This window comes from Taudactylus pleione, unplaced genomic scaffold (genome assembly GCF_031769625.1).
Source record: "Taudactylus pleione unplaced genomic scaffold, aTauple2 ptg000032l, whole genome shotgun sequence".
Classification (NCBI taxonomy): Eukaryota; Metazoa; Chordata; class Amphibia; order Anura; family Myobatrachidae; genus Taudactylus; species Taudactylus pleione.
In genome coordinates this window covers 49,057,463-49,079,026 of record NW_028284434.1, presented here as the reverse complement: position 1 = coordinate 49,079,026, position 21,564 = coordinate 49,057,463, and the positions used below count along the sequence as shown (strand labels likewise).

Genomic DNA, 21,564 nt, shown 5'->3' with positions numbered 1-21,564 from the left:
AGGATAACCTACAACTTGGAGACTGGTGGAGGCCAGGCCAGCCTGGAACCCTAGGAATCCGTACTGAACATGTGCAGATCTCTGTCTGCGATGATGGTCGCAGTACCCCATAAGCTGCAGCATGATTGACATGCCTGTGGCTGTTAGGGGGGCAGGGAAGGAGTGGCGACGGCCAGCGTCCCAGTGGCTGAGTCCTTGGACGCAGCTTCACTGGCCCCGGCAGCATGAAAACATCGGTCATGCTGAGTGATCTGATGATCAATGTTCACACAGATGATCACAAAAGACGGCAGTGGGCGCCTCCTGCTGCTGCATTTACATGTTTTCACGCAACAGCTGCGTCTTTGGATGCAGTTTCTGGCATTTAGCGTACATCTGTGTATCAGGTTCTACATTGTCAAAAACAACCATTACAGTGGGCTGGGTGTGGAATCCTGTTGGTCAGAATGCAGACAGTGGAATCCTGATGGATTTTGGTAAGTATTTTAACACAAATTTTAACACTTACCCTAGTCACTAGTACCTAACACTAATACCGTCGGAATCTGATGGTACTGCGACGGTCAGGGTGCCGCTGTCGGTACTGCGACGGTCAGGGTGCCGCTGTCGGTACTGCGACGGTCAGGGTGCCGCTGTCGGTACTGCGACGGTCAGGGTGCCGCTGTCGGTACTGCGACGGTCAGGGTGCCGCTGTCGGTACTGCGACGGTCAGGGTGCCGCTGTCGGTACTGCGACGGTCAGGTTGCCGCTGTCGGTACTGCGACGGTCAGGTTGCCGCTGTCGGTACTGCGACGGTCAGGTTGCCGCTGTCGGTACTGCGACGGTCAGGGTGCCGCTGTCGGTACTGCGACGGTCAGGGTGCCGCTGTCGGTACTGCGACGGTCAGGGTGCCGCTGTCGGTACTGCGACTGTCTGCCCGTCAGGATCCTGACTACATCACAGCACATCACTCACAGAGCACATATAAAAGAGGTCAGGCAGACCATAAACCATGAATTAGGGAGGGTAAATGAGCTCCGCTGCAGGAATGTGCAAACAGTCTTTATATACTAGATTACCTTTGTATTTGCAGTTCTCATCAAAACTATTACTTTTTGCTAATCCAGTGCTCCTGCTCCATGCGCTTAGCAATAACCCTGCACACTCTGTGTAGGTCTGTGTGGGCTGTTAGTGCTGCCGTCTCCATTTGTGAATGTGACTATAAACCAAATAAAAAGCTTGGGTCTCTCAATACTAACACACATAGAGTTACTGAGATGCTCGGTTCTTCAAGCAGAGAGGCGCCACCTATAAAAACGCTGATGTGGCCAAGGATTGTAATGCATAGGGAAGATGAGGGAGCGTTGCCTTGGTGCTTGGCTCATGTTCTACAGGCCCGGTTTCTTTTTTTTATTTGGTGGCTGTGCCCTCACTAGGGGCTCATTCGTATAAGCGGTAATGAGAATTTAGGAAGATTTTTTTCTCATGATGGGAGTATACCGCTAAAAAGACCTGCACAGACTGGAGGGATAGGTAGGCTGTGACAGGGCAGGTTAGGGTTAGGCACTAGGGGGAGGGTTACAGGTTAGCAGTACTCACTGCCGGAACTGCATCGGGAACAGCGGGAAGTCACTGTCAGATGCCGCAACTTGCTAGGCACCTGGAACATATCACCAGTGTCGATATGGTCAATGTCGACATTAAGATCATACAACAAACTTCTGATCCTGGCACTTATCAGGGAGATACTAAATAAATTGAATACGCAGATGTTTTTAATTAAAATAAAGCAGCAAGTCTTGTACTATGGGGTTTGTGAATACCCCTAAAAGGTGGAAAATAAATTGATCACAGACTGCGCTAATACGCCTTTAATGTTTAAATCGCAGAATCCACATGCATCCATAAAACAGTCATGGCTCCAAACATATAAATATACACATCTTTATTATAAAAATATATGTATCAATTTGTAAAAAATCAACATTCAATTGACAAATAAGCTATCTCTTAGATTGCAACAGTAAGACTCTATTGAGCATAAATAGCTAGATTAGAAACACCACTTGCATATATAGTCCATAAGAGGATCATGGACAATTGAAATTGGAATAATTGATGAGCACCTAATAGTGCAATAGAAGTCCAGTTAAATTGTTAGATTAATGTCCAGAAAAAAGAAGAAAAATGTGTCATGTGCAATTGGTCTGATCAGGGGAGTATGCCGCTGTGAATCAATGATACCTGTCCGTAGCCAAATAGGCTGTGCAGCGCTGCGGTGTTTAGAGGAGGACGGCTTTCCCAGTGACTGTCGGCGGGTGCCAGAACAGGGTTGACGTTGCCTCAGCAATCGCTATGTCTCCCTTGGCGGCTGTGCAGCCTGCTAGTCTTGCCGGGTCAAAGCCAATGTGAAGTCACCTCCTTAAATTGCCTGGAATGCCGCTAAGCAGAACAGGAAACGGCTTGTAAAGTATGGAGATGGTACATCCAAAGTAGATCCTCCACATGCAAATGACAACATGCAATAAGGGGGAGTCCGCTGACGCTTTTCGCCCCTTGCAACGGGGGCTGCCTCTTCTGGGAGGGAGCAGCCAAATCGGCATGAAAGGGGGGCGTGGCCAGCACAAGGAGGCGGGGCTGGTCAGACTACGAGTATTTGTGGGTGGGGAGGGAGCGGGCCACGCGATCGCTTCATTTTGGCCCCACCCCCGCTACACAATGCCGATATTACAGGCATTGTGAAGCAGGGTGGGGGCCAAAATGATGCGATTCAGCGTCACCGCACCCCCCCATGAAAGGGGGGGCTTCAAAGGTAATTGCGGGGGGGATAGGAAGGGTGGGCGGCAGCCGGTAGGATTGCCTGCCTTCCCGGGAGGTTGGGAGCGGCACCCGGTTTTCGGGAGGCTCTGAGAGGATAGTTTTATACATTACACTGATCAAGCAATTTATTATCCATATTCTGATTCAGGTACTGAGGTAGATACCATCCATAGGGACACAGGAGTGTCCCCCAAAGAAACCCTTATAGGAACAGAACAGTGTTACTCATTGGGAGTATGGTACGAAGATCTTGCCTGGGTGAATTCCTTCTATTGTCTATCCCGAGAGGAAAGCAACCCATAAAGAAACCGCTATATGCACTGGATATTATACTCGATTGTGAGTATGGTACGTCGTTTTCTGTCTACATAAGGGAATGGTGGACTCTTAATTTTTATCTATCACCCTTTCAAGTATGTGACTATACACTAAGGGCTATATCACACATGCCAATTTTCATTGGCCGGCAAAAAAGCTGTCCATAGCCGACCGTTTTTTTCATCCAATCAGTGCCTTTCACATGCAACGGCTTTGAGACGTTTTTAATGTTGTGGGTTTTTTTCTTACTGTATTGGGCGCAGCATCTGTACGAGCTGAGAAAAGCCGGCGTGTGTGAAAGGAAATATTGTATCATACACTTCACTGACTTGCAGGGACGGCACGGACACGGCTTCACACTGACTGTGGGTGCAGTTTAAAATTTTCACCTGCAACCCGCTGGGAATCAGCTGCTTACAAAAGCTGCTGCTTCATAAATAAAGCCTATTTTGTCCCTTCCACATATGCTTTTGCATGTAATGGATTAAGGCTGTGGTAACCCTCACTTGTAAACCTCTTCTATCTGTCCCTACCAGAGTCTCCTGATAGGGGCTAGCTAGGGAACCCACTCCTCCTCCTCAGACACATTTCTGTGGGCGATCCTCCTAATTCTGGCACATAAGAATACACACTACATAAATGCACTAGCTCCTTGTTAGGCACTACCTGTCATTGTGACCCATTCCACACTTTCCATGGTATGTATAAGATGTGAACCTCTCACACTAATGCCAGAGTCTTCTCTAGGGGTCTAGCTGAGAGAGCAAGCTCCTCCACCTCAGACTCATTTGGGACCCCACATTGGTGGGGATGTATTATAGTGGCACTTAACATGCTGCTATAACACTTCCTGCTTCGCCGCAGGAAGCACTAGTGCATACATGGAAGGGGCTATCGGCGCTGCTATCTTGTTGATAATAGCACCGATAATGATGGGCACATAGCGCCCCTGTCATTTACCGCCAAACCCTCCAATCATACATCGGGGAGAAGCGGTATCATCAAACATCACTTCCTGTCAATCACTCTGCGATGGGTCTGCGTAGTCACTGGGATCGCAGTGGCCAATTCGCACAAGCGCACTGCGATGCATATTAGCAACTGCGAATCAACCTGAATCAGGCCCTCAGTCAGATGACGCCACTCCTTCTGGACACATTACCTGGTTGAAGTCTGATGATAAAGCGACCATGTTAATTTGTCATAACCCACCGTGATGGTTTAAAACCATCAATGGACAACCCAAGTACAGTGCCCTCGGAATAGCACCACTAAATTGCAGCGGTTATTTCAATGTAATAGGTCATTCAGCTCATGAGACTAGGGCACAGGTTCTCAAACTCGGTAAACCCCCCCCCCCCCCCCACCTCCAACAGTGCATGTTTTCCAGGTCTCCTCACAGAAATGATTATCTCCACCTGTGGATCTTTTAAAATGGGTCAGTGAGTAATGAATACACCTGTGCAATTGCTGGGTGATCTGCAAAACGTGAACTGAGGACCAAGTTTGAGAACCACTGGACTAGGGGGATTTTAAAACAGAGCTTTCAGAAGCAGCGCAATTCCGACGGTCTCAGTTGCAGATTTATAGTAGCAATAATTTAAATGGCAAAACCAGGCTTGTTTAAATTTGCAGCCGATCGCACTGCTTCTGAAAACTTATACCCTATTGAGGAAAAACAGCATTGCAAGAATGGGACATGCTGGTAGGACTAGAAGGTTATCATTTCTACACCCAGCCATTAAAACCTTAACTTATATATAACACTCCAAGACAATTTGTCCTTTTCTTGCTGTTATGGAACTACAAATCCCTGCAAGCCCAACAGTTAGTTAGCTATAGGCTGCCAAACAAATAAAAAAATTATAACAATAAATTCTAATAATGAAAAATAAACACACATACTCAACATACGGGGGATGTAGTTATGAGACCGGCGGCCGCGATGCCGCTGGTCTAAATCCCGACGGGGGAAGCCCGACAAGGGACTTAAGACATACTTGCCGACTATCTGGCTGCTCCTTCTGGGAGGGAACAGCCAGTTTGGCAAGGTGCGGAGCGTGGCCCAGCGGGCAGATGTCATTTGCGGGAGTGGGTCCACAGGATTGCATCATTTTGTCCCCGTCCCCGCTACACAATGCCGATAAAACAGGCATTGTGAAGCAGGGGGCGGGGCCAAAATGACTCGATTCAGAGTAAATCGCGTGACCGCCCCCCCTCCTGCTGTGGGGGTTTCACAGGTATTCACAAGGGGGTCGGGGGATCGGCGACAGTCGGGAGGCTTGCCTGCCTTTGCGGGGGGCTGGGAGCTGCACCCGTTTATCGGGAGGGTAGGCAACCCTGACTTAATATAGGTGTCGAATTCCCGACACCTATTTTAGGCCCTGATTCAGAGCCGGACGCTATAACAGAGCGCTCGCTCTGAAAAAGGGCCGTCCTTCTTAATTTTTAGAGCGGCCTCCAGACCACCCACAGCTATAGCGAGCGGCCAGGAAGATGGTCGCGACGGTCAAGACCATCGGGCTTGCGACGAGACCCTTGTGGTAGGGTCTCGTTGCCGCAAGCCCTGGAGTGCTTTCGGCTCTATCAGAGCCGAAAGCACTACCACTGACATCACTTGTGATGTCAGTGGGGCCGGCCCCAGACGGTAGGTGTTCCCAAGGGAAGGCCTCCGTCTTGGCAACCATGCCCCCGGCACGCCCACCAAAGGGGGCATGCTGTCACTCACCATCGACAGCACGCCCCCTTTTGTGCGAGACCCGGAGTGACGGCTTGCCCGCGCGTCCGAATCAGGCCCTTTATCCAGACACCTGAATTCAGAAGGATGCCAGCCTGAACGAGGTAAGATCGGTATACCAACCATCGGGATGCTGCTTCCGGTATTTTAACAGGAGCCATCCCAACAGCCGGCATTACAAATAATAGTCTAAACGACCTGCAGCCCAGTCCACACTCAGGAGCACCACTCCACCAAATTTACAACCGTTCAAATTTCTGTGTAAAGTCGGCATGACATAGCGATTCCCAACATACACCACACTACTAGTGTTTTGGTAAAGACTAGTTCCACTTCGTTCCCTAGTGTTTTGGTTTGGGAACTGGAATCACGTGACAGACAGCCTAACTCGGGTCATGTGACCGAACCCGGAAGCGGCTGCTGGATGATGTCTCTGGGAGGTCGGTGACGTCACCTTCTGTCTGATTTCCCAGGGAGACAGCCCGAGAGACACTGCTGCACCTGTTCCCCGGCCTCGACAGACTGCGAAACAGCCACCCAGAGAGGCAGGCATCTGACGACCAGAAGCTGCAGCCAGGTAACCGGAGGAAGTCAGAGGGCAGGGCATAGCCTGAGGCCTTATGCTGCACAAAGACCAGACACCAGAGGACCTGAGACACCCACCGAGCGCAGGAGACACAATGAGACCTCATTCCCTGCCCTGAGAGGAGCCCTGTACTGGATAATACAGTCTGATGGACTGGGTTCTACACTGATCAACACACCTTGTCAGCACCCACCCAGAGGGTGCAATAGGGAATATTGCTGGCTCCACCACTTTTAGGGGCGATCATCTGCAGTGACAGACACTACCCATGTAATAAGCATGTGAGCAGCTAATTCTATGCAGAGATCTGGTGACCCCCAGTGACCATCCACAGCAAAGCGTCCTATACCCAGGGGAAGACCACCCTGCCGCAGATGATCCCATTCAGAGCCTGGCATCCTATTGTAATAACAAAGCCAGTCAGTGCATCCTTTGTTAGAGGGATCTGAGCCACTGGGCTACTAGCTATGGATTCTGGGGGTTCCCCGGTGCACTGAGGGGAAGGTTCCGCAGGAGCCTGCCTGTGCCACACAAAAATATTTGTTGACGGAAACAAAAGTGCTGAAGGTGTTTATTTAATATTTGGAATACTTTGAAAGGTAAGTTCTTATTTTGGGTTAAGAATCCTGTACATCAAGCATTACCAGTCTGTATAGCTCGTTAGGACCAATGTTCACATATTTATTGTAAACATTCTAGCATATTCTATCTTTAGTACTTTATTTTTAACTATGTATTCTTGCAGGCCTTGTGGGCGTTGAGTTGTAAAATAGCAGGGAACAAAACATACCATGATATTTTACAAAGTCCTGAAAATATATTGCCTTCCTCTTGTTCTTCAATGTATAGGGCAGTGCATAAATTGTTGAGTAATAACAGGAGGAACGCTGTACCCAAGAGCTTGCTACCTGTGCGGCTGTACTGAGCTCTGGTATAGTCTATGGATCTGCACACAACGGCAGATGCTAATGGTAGCGTGTTGTGGGTAACATAGGTGTGACATGCTACATAAAGATGCATATTGTGTCTAATCTATCTGGATTAATCTGCCTAAATGTGACATCTGTTCCCTACCCTTGATTGAAAGGGGCACTGACTGCTGTATTTTGTTTTGGTGATTTATTGCATCATGTGTTTGTGGCATATTTTTAAATAGACTACGCAATCACATCACTTGTACTGACAATGATAGATTGTGTATTACTTTCTGGGTCAAAAGAAAACATAATAAAATTACAGTCCTCTTGCATGGGTGTGCTTGCAGCTCTTCCAGCGCAGAATTATGTACAGAGCAGCATATACTCATTTTATTATAGTATTTTATGAGGCAGCTAAGTGCTGTACCCTTTAGCCAGACTAGAAGACTGTGTGTAAATGTATTATCAGTCAGTAAAACTGCATAGCATTATCATCTATTGTTCAGAAAAGTTCCCTTCCCCCACTCTGTATTACAAACACAAATAAAATGTTATACCTATAATACATAGCGCAGAACAGATACTGCACCAGTGGTTATTCCATCCTTGTAGATTTGTCCATGTAAATATGTCTTAGTAATATTGTGTTTTTTTTTTTTAATGACTTTTTCCATAAACTGTATATACATAAACTGAGAACCCCGAGCGTCACGCTGAAGTGCACTGTACCTGCACGGATCTGTTAGTAGGAGTTATCCCAGCTTCCAGTAATCTCACTGGGAAGGATATTGTGTGGGCAGGACTTAATGTATTATTTATAAATCTTGTAAGTTATATATGGAATAATGTTCTCCAGTAATTTATATCGATATCAGAAGTTGCCATGACCATATAACAGCATGGAGTCACAGGTGCGAGTGCTTTATGCAGGTCATAGAAATCCAAATTAAACATTTCCTAATGAGCACTGAAGTGATGACATCAGAAATAAGAGGTTACAAGAAATGACATCAGAACCCACATTTCTAATGCTATTATTTACAGACATTACAACATATAGTAGCATCGCCGGGATATTCGTCAGTCATTGCCTAGATCAGTGCTGATTAATGATATTCCCTAGTCAGGTCTTCATTGAAACCGGTGTGTTTGACTTAAATAGGGCTCATAAAAAGACTGCTGTACATTTAAACTTGTGTAATATAATAAGTAATGCACTCCCTACAATATCTTTTTCTTTTAAAAAGTTTTTTTCTTATTGAAGCCAACACACTGTTGACAAATTTGCAAGACAAAAGCGTATATAGATCAGTGAACATCACATATAATGGTAGACCATAGACAAATCGTAGCGCACTTCCATGGGCACCCATTCAGCATACAAGGCGACCTCCCTACTATTTCTAAGGTGACTAATAGTGATCTTAGAGTTCCCAGTCCCTTATCCCTTTTGTATGGTCTCTGACTGCTAATATTCTTCTAATTTACATTAGGGGTTGCATTTATCTGTATATTCTCTATGGCAGTGATTCCCAACCTCGGTCCTCAAGGCACACTCAAGGTGACCACACACATGGCGATCTGCACACGATCAGCCGATGTGTTCGATTTCCCTTTAAACTCTCCCCGGTAGCTCTGCACACGATCTGCACACGATTTGGTGTCCAATCTTCATACGATCTCTCCTGCATCCAGACTTTCACAGTTCATCGTGTCCTAGATTGTCAGATCTGCCATACTGCACGGCAGATCTGACGATGCGATGTGTGACCAGCGGGGACGTGATTCGCATCGTGATCGTGAGTGGGGACTCACGATTTACTCAGGATTTAGCCATATTTTACACGATCTGTCGTTCCAATGTGTCGGAATCGGCCAGATTGGGTAAAATATCGCTATATGTGTGGCCAGCAATAACAGTCCTGGTTTTAGTGATATCCATGACTGTGCACAGATGGTTAAATCAAAATAACTGAGGTACTAATGAAGTCACTTGTGCTCAAGTATGGCTATCTCCAAAACCTGGACTGTAATACCTCTTTTCCACCTAAAACCCAGGTCCGACCTGGGTTTTTGGACATGGTTCCAACCCTGGTCAGACCCAGGTTAAACCCATTTACACTGCACCTTCGATCTGGGTTACTCCCAGGTCAACCCTGTTCACACTGAACACAGGTCTGCCCTGCTAAACCTGTGAGATCATAAAAAGTGGGAGGTGAATGCCCCACAACCACCAATCAGCTCATTTTAGGCATGACCCAGGTCAGATAACCCGGGTTGCACCGTTTACACTGCGCCATTACCCTGGTCCAACCCTGGTAGCTACCTGGGTTGGATTGCTGGGTCACTTGACCTGGGTTATTTTTCAGGGACCCTTTTACACTGATCTGCGACCCGGGTAGACCTAGCACAAACCCAGGTTTTTGCTCTGGTGTAAAAGGGGTGTGAGTGTGCCTTGAGGACTGTGGTTGGGAACCCCTGCTCTATGCTATGGTGTATACTGTTAGTTATTATCCATAGGTGTTCTCAATATTGAATTGGTGACCTTGCTACTGCTTGTTTGTGCTGGTAATATGTACATGAGTTTATATATTGAGTTTTGTTGGAGAAAAGCCCTATATACAAATTATTATTATTATTATTATTTATGGGATAATGAACTCCTTTAACTATTAATAGTATTAGAATAGTATTCCTATCTAACTGCTCTTGTAGTGTTCCTACCTCTGGCACTTACTCCACTCTCACTGTCTGTTGGAGTCCCACATGGCTCAGTTCTCAGCCCCCTATTGTTCTCAATCCAACTACTCGTGAAGGGTGCAATGTGCCAGTTGGCAATGGCACCGCATCTCGCAGCCCGCTCCGAGCCTGTGTTTGTGTATGTATGTTGGATTACTGTAACCTTCTCCTATCTGGCCTCCCCAAATCCCATCGCTCTCCTCTCCAGTCTATCCTTAATGCTGTTGCATGGCTTATCTTCCTCTCCAAACGCTCCTACATCTGCCTCCCCTCTCCTACCAGCCCTCCACTGGCTCCCCTTCCCCTTCAGAACCCAATTCAAGGTTCTCACACTCTCTTACAAAGCCCTCACACACTCCTCTCCCATTTACATCTCTGACCTCATCTCCTTTCACTTTTCTGTCCGCCCCCTTCGTTCAACAAATGCACACCGCCTCTCATGCCAGCTGATTACTTCCTCCCACTCCCGCCTCCAAGACTTTGCCCGTGCTGCTCCCCACCTCTGTAACTCTCTCCCTCTCCCCATCAGACTCTCCACCTCTCTACAATCCTTCTCAAGACCCACTACTTCATCATAGCCTTCCAGCTCTCATCCTAACTTGCTACTACATGCTCCCTCCTCCCTGTCTTCCCCATCTGTATCATGCCCGTCTGTCTGCCCCTCCCCTTGAGAATGTAAGCTCTTGCGAGCAGGGCCCTCTACCCTCTTGTGCTTCTCCTTACTTTATGTTCATCTACTTCTTACTCACCACTAGGACACCTAACACTTGGTGCCTATGCTTTGTTGCTTAATTGGGTGTTATGGCCACCTATGTATCAATGTATATTATCCATGTCCTTGTCCTTCATTGTATTGTATTTTACTGTAAGTCACATTTTGGTTATGTACCTTGTAAGGCGCTGCGGAACACTAGTGGCGCCATATAAACAATAATAATAGTGTGTGTGTATATATATCGGCGGCACTTTCAGGACTTACAAGGATGTGAAAAAATTAAACGCTTACGCCATGGTACTTCCAACGTTTCAATCTCCTTTTTTATTGGATTTATTTTATTTATTTTAATTTTTTTTCTTCTAAGAAGATTTATACAGAGAGGATGTAGTCAAAAGTGAAAGGAGGACAGAGCAGCATAACATAAACTGTATCCAGATAGAAGATTGACAATAAAAAGGTTGTCCATCATTAGGTCGACACCAAATGGTTGACATCTACAAAAGGGTGACAGGTTCAATGGTCAACACAAAACTGGTCGCCACATTTTTTTTTTGTATATTTATTTTTTATTTTTTTGAAGGTGACGGTTGGGGTTAGGTTTAGGCACTAGGGGGAGGGTTAGGCTGCTGGGGGGACGGTTAAGGTTAGGTTTAGGCACTAGAGGGAGGGTTAGGGTTAGGCACTAGGGAGAGGGTTAGGATTAGGGTTAAAGTACAAAAAAAAAACAATGTGCCGACCATTTCAACATGTCAATGTTTAGTCCATGTTGACCTATTGCTGACGACCTTTTTGTCAATCTTTATACCACACCAACATAAACTGACACATGTTAATTGAAACCAGTGCAATCATTTAGAAAGCAAAAATACGAGCTAGAACACAATAGAGGCCTAAATAAATATAATCCTTCAGTTTAATTAAGAAGAGGGTGATTGTTTGGAATTTTGTATGGGGAAAATCTTGGGCGGGGAGATGAGGGAAAAGGGGACCAGACGTTGACTCTACATAATGGCGAAGAAGGCTGGAAGAGATCCTTAACCATTAGGAGTCAGAGCTAAATTCTTATTGATCAGTCCAGTAGGAATCAGTATGTAATGCCGGCGGACTTAATACCGACGCTGGAAGCCCGAACCGTCAGGGTCCCAACTGGGGCTGGTAAGTATCCTAACCCTCTGCGCACCCTAAACATAACCCTCCCGGCGTGGTGCCTAATCCTGACTTCCCCCCCAGTGGTGCCTGACCACCCCTCCCTGCACCCTAAACCTCCCGGGGTGGTGCCTAACCCTAAGTCTTCCCAGGGGTTCCCTAACCTAGCACCCACCCCCCCCCCCCCCACAGCTAAGCGCTAACACTGCCCGGCTTACCTTCGTTCGGGAAGCCGCATGTCTAGATTCTGGTGTTGGGATCTAGACAGGCGTCTGGATTTCGACACCTGTCTTTGGTCCCGTGTTGGCTTTCCGGCTGTCGGCATTTTGACCGCATCCCGTCCAGCTGATCTTGGATGTTGCAGATGATTTGTTCCAGCTTAGAAATTTGAGAGACTTTGTTGGTGTTTGAAGGTGGAAGCGTCAGCTACCTTACAGCAAAATAGTTAGGCACCTAGATGTTGTAAGGATGCGTACTGTGTGTTACAGGGTGTAATTTCGCACACCTGTAATTGAGGGTGGGAGGGGAAAATATGAGATTAAGCAGAAGTTGCATGCTGCCAGAAATGCTCTATCTTGAAACAGGACCACCAAAGTGTGGGACAGATACCCTTGCTTTCACAGTCACGCCAGCAAAGACTTGATGAGGGTAGGTCTATATCTCGTAATTGGGAGAGAACCCAGTACCGTTGAGCTTTTAGCATCTTCTCGGATTGGAACCCCGTTTTCTTATTCAAGGTTCTCAGATGTTCTCCTCCCGGCAAAGTTCATGTGGCTCTTAGGAAGTTGATTTAGGGGAAAAAGTGGAAATCTGGCTCTACATAGGTTTAAAGCTTCATGAGTGAAAGGAAAGGAAGGCTCTCGTGGCTTAAATCTGCTAGCATGAAAATGGCGAAATTGCAAATACTGATACAAAAGCCAGGTAAGGGATGAACGCGGAGTTCAGGGAAGAAGTCAATCGTCAGGCAAGTATATTTATTTTGAGTAAGTTCTGGAGAGCATTCTATTGCTTTCGGATCTAATCTGAGTTGTACCATAGAGGAGATATTCTGTTGGGATTTTCTATAAACATGGTTACAGAAGTTCCAAACTGAAAGAAAAGATCACAGCATAGGGATCAGCAGCGACAGCTGAGGTCTATCACCTCACCTATTATATCAGTGATTTCCCTGTTATTCATCTCTTCAACTCCTTGCCTACAGCTGGTGGTCTATAACCTGAAAAACTTCTTTAACCAGTTTCTAGTTACCAAAATAATCAAAATCCTACGTGCTGAGCCCTGGGTAAAGTTGCTTTTATCTCATTCTTTACGTATAAATTATAATCACATCCCTATGGAGTAACTGAGAATATTTCAGTCAGTCATTTCATTAACATAACTCGGTAATAGCTATGAGATCTATTGTGTGTACTTAATATTCCAAAATACGGAATAATTTTGGCATGACTGGGATAATGAAACCTTTGATTTTTGATGGTTCAATGTACACAAACTTTGTCTAAGGCACAAATTGTTAAAAATAAAATATAAAATACCTTCAGGCTCTGTGTATAAGGTGTATATGAAACATAAATTTCATTTCTGTACACAAACTTAGCTTGAGCCACAAAAATATTGAAAATATTGTATAAAATTACCTGCAGGCTGTGTGTATAAGGTGTATATAACACATAAATGCTTTCTGTTTGTGTATATTGGAGTCCCAATTCCCAAGATATCTCATTATGATATGCAAATATTCCAAAATACAGAATATTCCATTATCAAAATACCGTTGGTCCCAAGCATTTTGGATATGGGAGACTCAACCTGTGTGTGTGTATAGATTTTATTTATTTATATATATATATATATATATATATATATACTCTCCACCAGTTTACACAGTATTCTACAGAGAATATTCTTTATTACTATCAGTCCTTTCCCCAGCTTACATACAAGCACTCAATTACACACTTGTGCTGGTCATACACTGTGCGATCCGATGGATTGGCACGATATAGCTGCTATATCGTATCGTGTATGGGCATGATATCATCCCGTGCGTGCTCCCGTGGGGTTGTACATCACATTCCCAGATCTTACGGAAAATTCACTAGATCAGGGGATGCGATGTACGACCCCATGTATCGCTATGCGGGTGAGGGAGGTGCCGGCGTATTGGACGGTCAGTCTCCACTTCGCACCGTGTGTGGGGATCGCCCGATAAGTCGGGCATCGGATCGGCTATCGTCATTCATGGTGCATATCGCATCGTGTATGGTCCGCTTAAGGATAACTTTGACAGAATCCACAAAACCTATCGGTATGTTGTTTTCAGTGTAGGAAAAACCGGGGCACCTGGAAGACAAAAATGCAGACATGGGAAATCATACAAACCCCACACAGATGATGACTGGTCGGGATTTGAACTAATGGCCTTAGTGTTGAGAGGCAGTATTGCCAACCACTATGCCACCAGGCTGCCCAACTGTTCCTTGTTCTGATTGAATCAGCAATTTAACATTGTTAGGGGGCAGGGGCGGCTTCAGTTGTTTCTTTTGTTTAGTCTGACTCTCAGCTGAATAAACACTAGTGAGCAGCTCAGATGATTCGTCGAGAACCTCTGTCCCCTTAGGACCAGGATGTAAGCAGTCTCGCCTCACATATCAAATTGGAAGACCGTATCCGCAGTGTATTTATGCACGTCCGAATAGTCCACATTTTAAGTTTTTGGATTTATATTTGTTTGCATTATGTATAGAGCATTTTTCTTTTAGTTCACTGAATCACTAGGTCAGCAATTCCACACGTGTCTGCATTTTTTACCACAAATAACGCAATGCTCTCGTCTGCTATAACATAAATACGAACAGGCCCGGGCCGTTCAGCCCAAGCAACTCGTGACCTGATGTATGCCCAGTTTGTTTATACTTCTGCTACCAAATTGGGCAGATCTGGCAACCGGGCTCTATCCTACTAGTACGGTGGTCTATGGGCCATGTCATTGCTTTTTGTCCGGCTACATTTTCCACCGGAGCAGGCGGTCATTTTGTGACCACTTGCTGATCGATTTGTCCTCGACCATCTCGCTGAGCACCCAAATCACTATTTCTAAGTATGGGGTATGAATAGATGTTTTCTTGGAAGCTAAGATAAAAGGACATGACTTGGTGGTAATCTGTTGTTATGGTGGTAGTAATATAATCTTGTGTGTTTATTGTAGGGAGGGCTAGTTGTGTGCAAAGATAAGACAATGCAGTCTAGCAGGAAGGGGGATGGGATGATGTGAGGTCAGGGATATCTGTTTAGCAGGTGCCCAGAGAAACAGATGGGGCTGTGTGTCCTCTGGCCTTCCTCATAGCATAATTAACAAAGGCTTGTGTAGTGGGCACATGCAGTAATGTTATAGCATACATATGGCCCACCGTTTGAAAACAGGAACAGCACATTACCCAGATTGCGGACATCGTGAGGTATAATTTGTTGTTATGCAAAAGGAGGACAGTAAGAAGTCTCCCACCGGTAGCTTTCCTTGCTTATGCCATAACTTGCTATAGCTGATGGCGCGTAGCTGGGGTATTATTGTGTGGCCAGTGTAATGCATATTAGAATCTAATGTGTAGTTAGGCAATTTGTGGCTTTCCAGCTGTTGTCCGGTGACAGGGCAGGATTTGCAGCTCCATATCCGTTTGAAAGTAGAGATGGACATCGATGGTCTATGTTTTTTTTCACCATCAATGTTTTTCTTGCAACAGTAGTGTTTTAGCCATGGAATGGTGTGGAAGAGATGGTCACCACTGATGTTAAAATACAGCTGCGGGTTGCTATTCCGCATGCGCTGACTTTGTTTTTTTTGTGCATGTGCCAACCTGCCAATCATTGCAAAGTTTTTTTCCATCAAATTCTTTCAATGTGATGGTTAGTTACCATTTCATCGAATGTTTCAATGACAGAGGCCCAGCCATCATTCGATGGCGGGCTTCCGATGTCCATCCCTACTGGAGAGTAGACTTGCTCTAACGGGATTCTTTGCCACAACTCTGTTTCCTTTCTGCATTGCCGAAAGCTGTGTGCAGTACTCATTGTTAGTCAGGTGACACTCGGTATAGGTGGTTTCACTTTCTGCAGACCAATTTTTAATCTTGCATAACTTCACTGCCACCTCCCATGACCCACCATTGAGATAAATGGGGAGGGGGGGGGGCGTGGTGACACTAGCTAATCCAGAGTGGGTAATTGCCAGGCATGGTTTAATGCTCAGGTGCTTTGTTTATAAGCAGGTTTGGTAGCCATCTGCGATCGTTGCGATCGCCCACCATCGATGTTCAGCGATCCGTCGCCGGATCGCTGACATTTCACATGTTAAATGTCCCCGATTTGACGATCACGATAATTTTTTGATCGCGATCGTCAAATCGCTAAAATTCAACATATTGTATTTCTGCGATCCTGCGATGCCGGGTTGCAGGATCACGGCAATCCGTCGCAGATGTATGGAGCCCATTAATCTATGCACATTTTACATTTGCAGTGCAGCATGGCTTCACCAAGGTGTGCAGTTACTTGCTCTTTATGCTTTGCTCCCAACTCAGAATCAGACCCTCAATGTCTATCAATGTCTAAATTCGGTCCTCAAGGCACCCAACAGTCCAGGTTTTAAGGATACCCATGCTTGACCACAGGTGACTTAATTAATACCTCAGTCAATTTAATTTCACCATCTATGCTCAACCATGAATATCTCTAAAATCTGAACTGTTGGGGAGCAGTGAGGGCCGCGTTTGGGACCCTCTGGTCTAAACTATTTAAACAGGAGGGAACATTGTGGGCTGGCCTGTGGCTCGGCCGAGGTGCCAGTTGAGACTGATTACTAATCAGGATCAGCCGTCTAATCATTTTAGTATAATCTCTGTCAGATTCAGAAGTCAGTGCTGGTACCAGCAGGGCTAGTCTGGGGCACTCGCTGTTCTACTGGTTAGCGCAAGCCATGCTTCAGGTTGAAGATTAATTTTGACTGAAGATCTCCTTTATTACAATTTATGGAAATGTCTATCATAATGATATTGGGTTCTGCAAAGTGGAATGAGACTTTTAATTAGAGGTGGATACAGAGTTATTGTAGATATATCATTTAGATTTGTACATTGGGTTTGTTTACTGGTCAAGCTACATGCAGTTTACAGAGGAAGATTATTTAGCAAGTGACGGCACATCTATATCCTGGCCAGTGATTCCCTTATCTAATCTCACATTACTGGCCTCTACCTAATTTTCCCTGGTCAAAAGTGCCTGTAAATTTCCCTGTCAAAAATGTGCACTTAAAATGCTGTGGTACATACATAATATGAGAGCTAACAAAAAAGGGGGAAGCAGCCAGTGAATGGGTATGGATTAACAGATAGACTGTAAAAAGGTAGACCATATCTAGATAGACACCAGATGTTAGACAGTCAATAGGTCAACACACAAGAAGGTCGACAGGGTCAAAAGATCAACATGAAAATGGTCGACACTTTTTTTTTTTTTTTTTTATATAGCCCTAATCTTCACCCTAACCCTCCCTCCTGGTTCCTGACCCTAACCGTCCCTTCTAGTAAGTGCCTAACCTTAACCCTCCTACTGGTGCCTAAACCTAACCGTCGGCGTAAGTGCCTAACCCTAAACCTAACCCTAAAAATAAAATCAGGTGTCGACCATTTTTTTGTGTTGACCATTTTCATGTCGTAATTTTGACCCTGACGACTTTCTTACATGTCTACCTTTAGCGTGTCGACCTTTTGTCCCAGTGAACCTATTGACTGTCTAACGTCTATCTATAGTCCGGAACCCCCAGTGAACGAACAGTTTTAATTCATTAGCACAAGCTTTATAATAGCCTATTATACTTATAACTTGATCTATTGCCTTTGTTTTACTAAAGTAAAGCTGGGTACACACTTAACGATGTGTGCACCCAGCTATGCAACAGACGACCGCACTGCTGACTGGCCGACATATTGGGCGGCTTGTACACATTACACCATCCGGTGCCCGACTGCCCAATAGCATCTCGCTGCATGGGGTCGTCAGTCGCACTGTCAGATTGAGCTGCATGTAGGGCCGACCTGACGATGCGAATGACGGCCAAACGGGAGACCACTTGGTCATTAGAAGTTCGTACACACTGGCCGATGTTGACGGTGTCGGCCCGATTTGCTGGATCGGACGACATATCAGCTATTTTGTACCCAGCGTTAGACACATTGCTCAGTTACTGCACTTTTGTGTTCACTTGCTGGCTTTGGGGCTGATTGTGAATCGGGCGCACCTGCGCCCGCTTTTCCGTACGCCCGTGACAGCTTACTTACTAGCTTATGCCAGAATCCACCAGCCCTCCCAATGTTTTTCTGTCTGCAGCCCCAGCAGCCATACTCATTAGTATCTGGTCATGCATTCACTCCATGATGGGTACAAATGATCCATCTGAAAGAGGCGTCGCATCTCTATTCGCATGTTGCTGAAGTTGGCTGACGTGCCATGACACTCCCACTAGACGGAACAGTTCCGTGCGTCCGCATAGTCGCCGACCAGGAACTCCTATACCACTAATAGAGTGGTATGATCAAACTGTCTGCACTTGTGATCTCCATCTGTGTGCCTAGTGTTCATTCTGGCACCCTGCACCTGTCACAAGCCGTGTTGTTCCTCTTTCCTGCCTGTGGTGTCGCCCTCTTCTGGTGCTTCTAGCACACTCGAATGATGCAACAAACTGCTGGAAGCACAAGAGAAGAGAGCGACACCCCAGGCAGGAAAGATGAACTGCAGGGGCTTTGACAGGTGCAGGGTGCTAGAATGAACACTGTGTGCCTATAACTGACTGTTTTGGCGTATGTGCAGCTGTGGATTTCTTTCTCCAGTGGATGCGCAGCGTGCTGAAATCTCGTGATGCGTCGCAGGCCCACTTGCGTTTGACATTTGTGCATTCCCTCACTGGTCATTTCTGCACCTCTCCTGTTTTTTTGGTTGTAAAATTCTAACTATTACTTTAATCTTTAAACAAGAAACAATCTTTTAAAAGTAGTCCCTAGTAATGATGATGGCATGGGTCTAAAAATGTGTTTTATGTTGTATCTTCTACATACACCTTTCTTTTATACAAGAGCATTTCCTTTCATTCATTGGATGATTCATTGTGCAGAAAAAAAAGAATCTGAAAAGATAATTTTACCTGAATTCAAGGGAGAAACAGAATCCTATTTTCCTGTAATCAGGATCTACAAGTGGAAACACTGTTCCGTAGCCCAAATACACTGTGGCTGTAAGGGGATTATCCTTACGACGCTGCTATACAGTGTTCTTGTTATAGATCTGTATAGAATTGTTTATTTAGCATTTTTGCAATTGAGTTTTGCCCAATAACTGCAGCTTGAGATTCACAGTCAATGTGATAATACAGAACATTGCTTTCATTTTTTTGTCGTCCTTTTGGAGATGTGCTTGCGTCAGCTACTATGATATTTATTTTATATCGATCTGCGAAAAAGTGGCATAGCCTGGGCATAGTGGGTAAATTGTGGTTCAGAGACACTGCTGGTTAGACGCCATTTTTGTTGTATTTTTAATACTGTCCTTCTAAATGGTTTCTTCTGCAAATCGAACAAGATTTGTTTAGAGGACACGGCGGTGGTACTATGCAGTCAGCATAGCAAAGTGCTGTTCATTCTAGCACCCTGCACCTGTCTCAAGCCATGCAGTTCCTCTTTCCAGCCTAGGGTGTTGCTCTCTGCTCTGGTGCTTCTAGCACACTCTGGTCTGTATCTCAGCAGCTTGTTGCATCAACTGAGTGTGCTAAAAGCACCAGAGCAGAGAGCAACACCCCAGGCTGGAAAGAGGAAATGCACGGGTTGTGACAGGTGCTGGGTGCTAGAATGAACTCTAGCAAAGGGGCATATTTCAGCCCTGTTCCTGGGAACTAAGCACTCTAGCTGCTGTATATAGAGCATGTGATTGCTGCAAGGCCCGTCTAACCACTAGATCTAGACTATGCATTTGTATTACACCTTGTGACTCTATAAGCTGCATTATATCACCATATGCAGTCTTGTGTCAGTGTTTTGTGAAGACCTACTGTATTAGTGTTTGCTGTCTCCAAAGAGCTCTATATACAATCTGCTTCTTGCTCAACATCCCATTTTAACTTCCATTCTAGAAAGTTGACCCTTTTCTTAAAAAAATGCATCACCCAGTTCTGCAGAGTGTCACATCTAACTACCAGACCTGCAGAGCATTGCTCTTACGGCTTTATTCCTGGTACGTGGCGTCTCAGGTGTGCACACTTTGCATAGCACTGCACTATGGCATGCGTGTCGCAATAGTCTGCGTCATTAGGCTCTCCCTTCCCCCTGCCTAGGTATTCCACTCGTCCTGATGTGTAAACCTCTAGGACACTTAAGAGCGACAAGTACTGTGTATTTAAAGAGGAGAGCATCTATGGGATTTTTACTTAATAAGGGCTGAATGGTGATTTTTTTTTTTGTAAAAGCATTACACAGTGTCAGTAGTACCCTCCCTTTCAGATGCAGCAGACTCTGTGGAGTGCACGTAAGACATTTCTGCTTCAAGTGGATTTTCTGGTTGCTAGGTCAGACTGTGAAGTGAGTAGCTGTCTGCATAGCGAGTGAGCGCTCTGATAAGGACGGAGTGATTCTATACCTTGTCCGGCTATTAAGCAGGTACACTATGTATCTGATGCGTGATGTTGGATTATTGTTGCTATTGGGATGATATTACAAAATGTCCTCTGGAAAGGAAATTGAGTTAGAATTCTGTTGGAACAGGCAATTCATGGCTGGCTCACATTGGTCTTCTCTTACACAGCTGCTCCCGGGTCATTCTTCACCCAGATTCACTCACCATGGCCGTCTTCCGACAGCTGGGGCTCCTTCTCTGGAAGAATTACATTTTACAGGTGAGATAAGATGAGAGGGGGTGACGGTAGGAATGAACAAGTGGTGTTGGGGTGTTTATGGGGCAGACACAGATTACCAGTGCGAAGTGTGCAACCCGAGCAGTGTTACAACAGAGGTGTGCCTCTTCCTTCCACAGAAACGCCAGGTGGTGGTGACGGTGATTGAGTTGGCGCTCCCGCTCTTGTTTTCTGCTATTCTCATTGCCTTAAGACAAAGGGTTGAATCGGTGACCTACCCCAATGCTACGATGTACAAGGAGATGGAATTTCCCGCCATGCCTCTCTTCTTTTACTTCAGGGAACCCTGGGAGCTAGCCTATGTCCCGTCTCACAGTGATGCTGTTCGGGACATTGTAAAGGATGTGAAGAAGAATGTGGGCATCGATATCCATGGTAAGGTGGCCAGTCTGCCGTGCTGCCAGTTGTAGGAGCCTTCTTGTTGAAGCCATCTATTTACTGGTAGTCTCCAGACCCACTGGACTTTTCGGTCCCCATCTGCATATCTCACTATCATTGGTGGACCCCAGTAGCCAATCGGAGTCGTATCATCTTTCCCTGTGTCAAACTCCCTCTTCTTAACTTTGTCTCTTGCTTAGTTCCCTTCCCACAGGTTCACTGAGTCAGTACACCTCTATCATCCAAGACTACACTTTCATAGTCTAATTTCATAGT

General features: G+C 45.6%; 1 protein-coding gene across 2 annotated transcripts in view; it reads left to right on the top strand.

Moving 5' to 3' along the window:
- Positions 1 to 6,255: 6,255 nt before the first annotated feature.
- The window catches only part of ABCA3 (ATP binding cassette subfamily A member 3), a 50,571-nt gene continuing 35,262 nt past the window's right edge, over positions 6,256 to 21,564 (top strand). For both annotated transcript variants that reach the window (XM_088452085.1, XM_088452084.1), the window contains exons 1-3: positions 6,256 to 7,039; positions 20,802 to 20,892; positions 21,030 to 21,285. In XM_088452085.1, the coding sequence (XP_088308211.1) occupies positions 20,839 to 20,892; positions 21,030 to 21,285 (310 nt within the window). In that variant the 5' untranslated portion in view covers positions 6,256 to 7,039; positions 20,802 to 20,838. The remainder of the gene's footprint in view (positions 7,040 to 20,801; positions 20,893 to 21,029; positions 21,286 to 21,564) is intronic.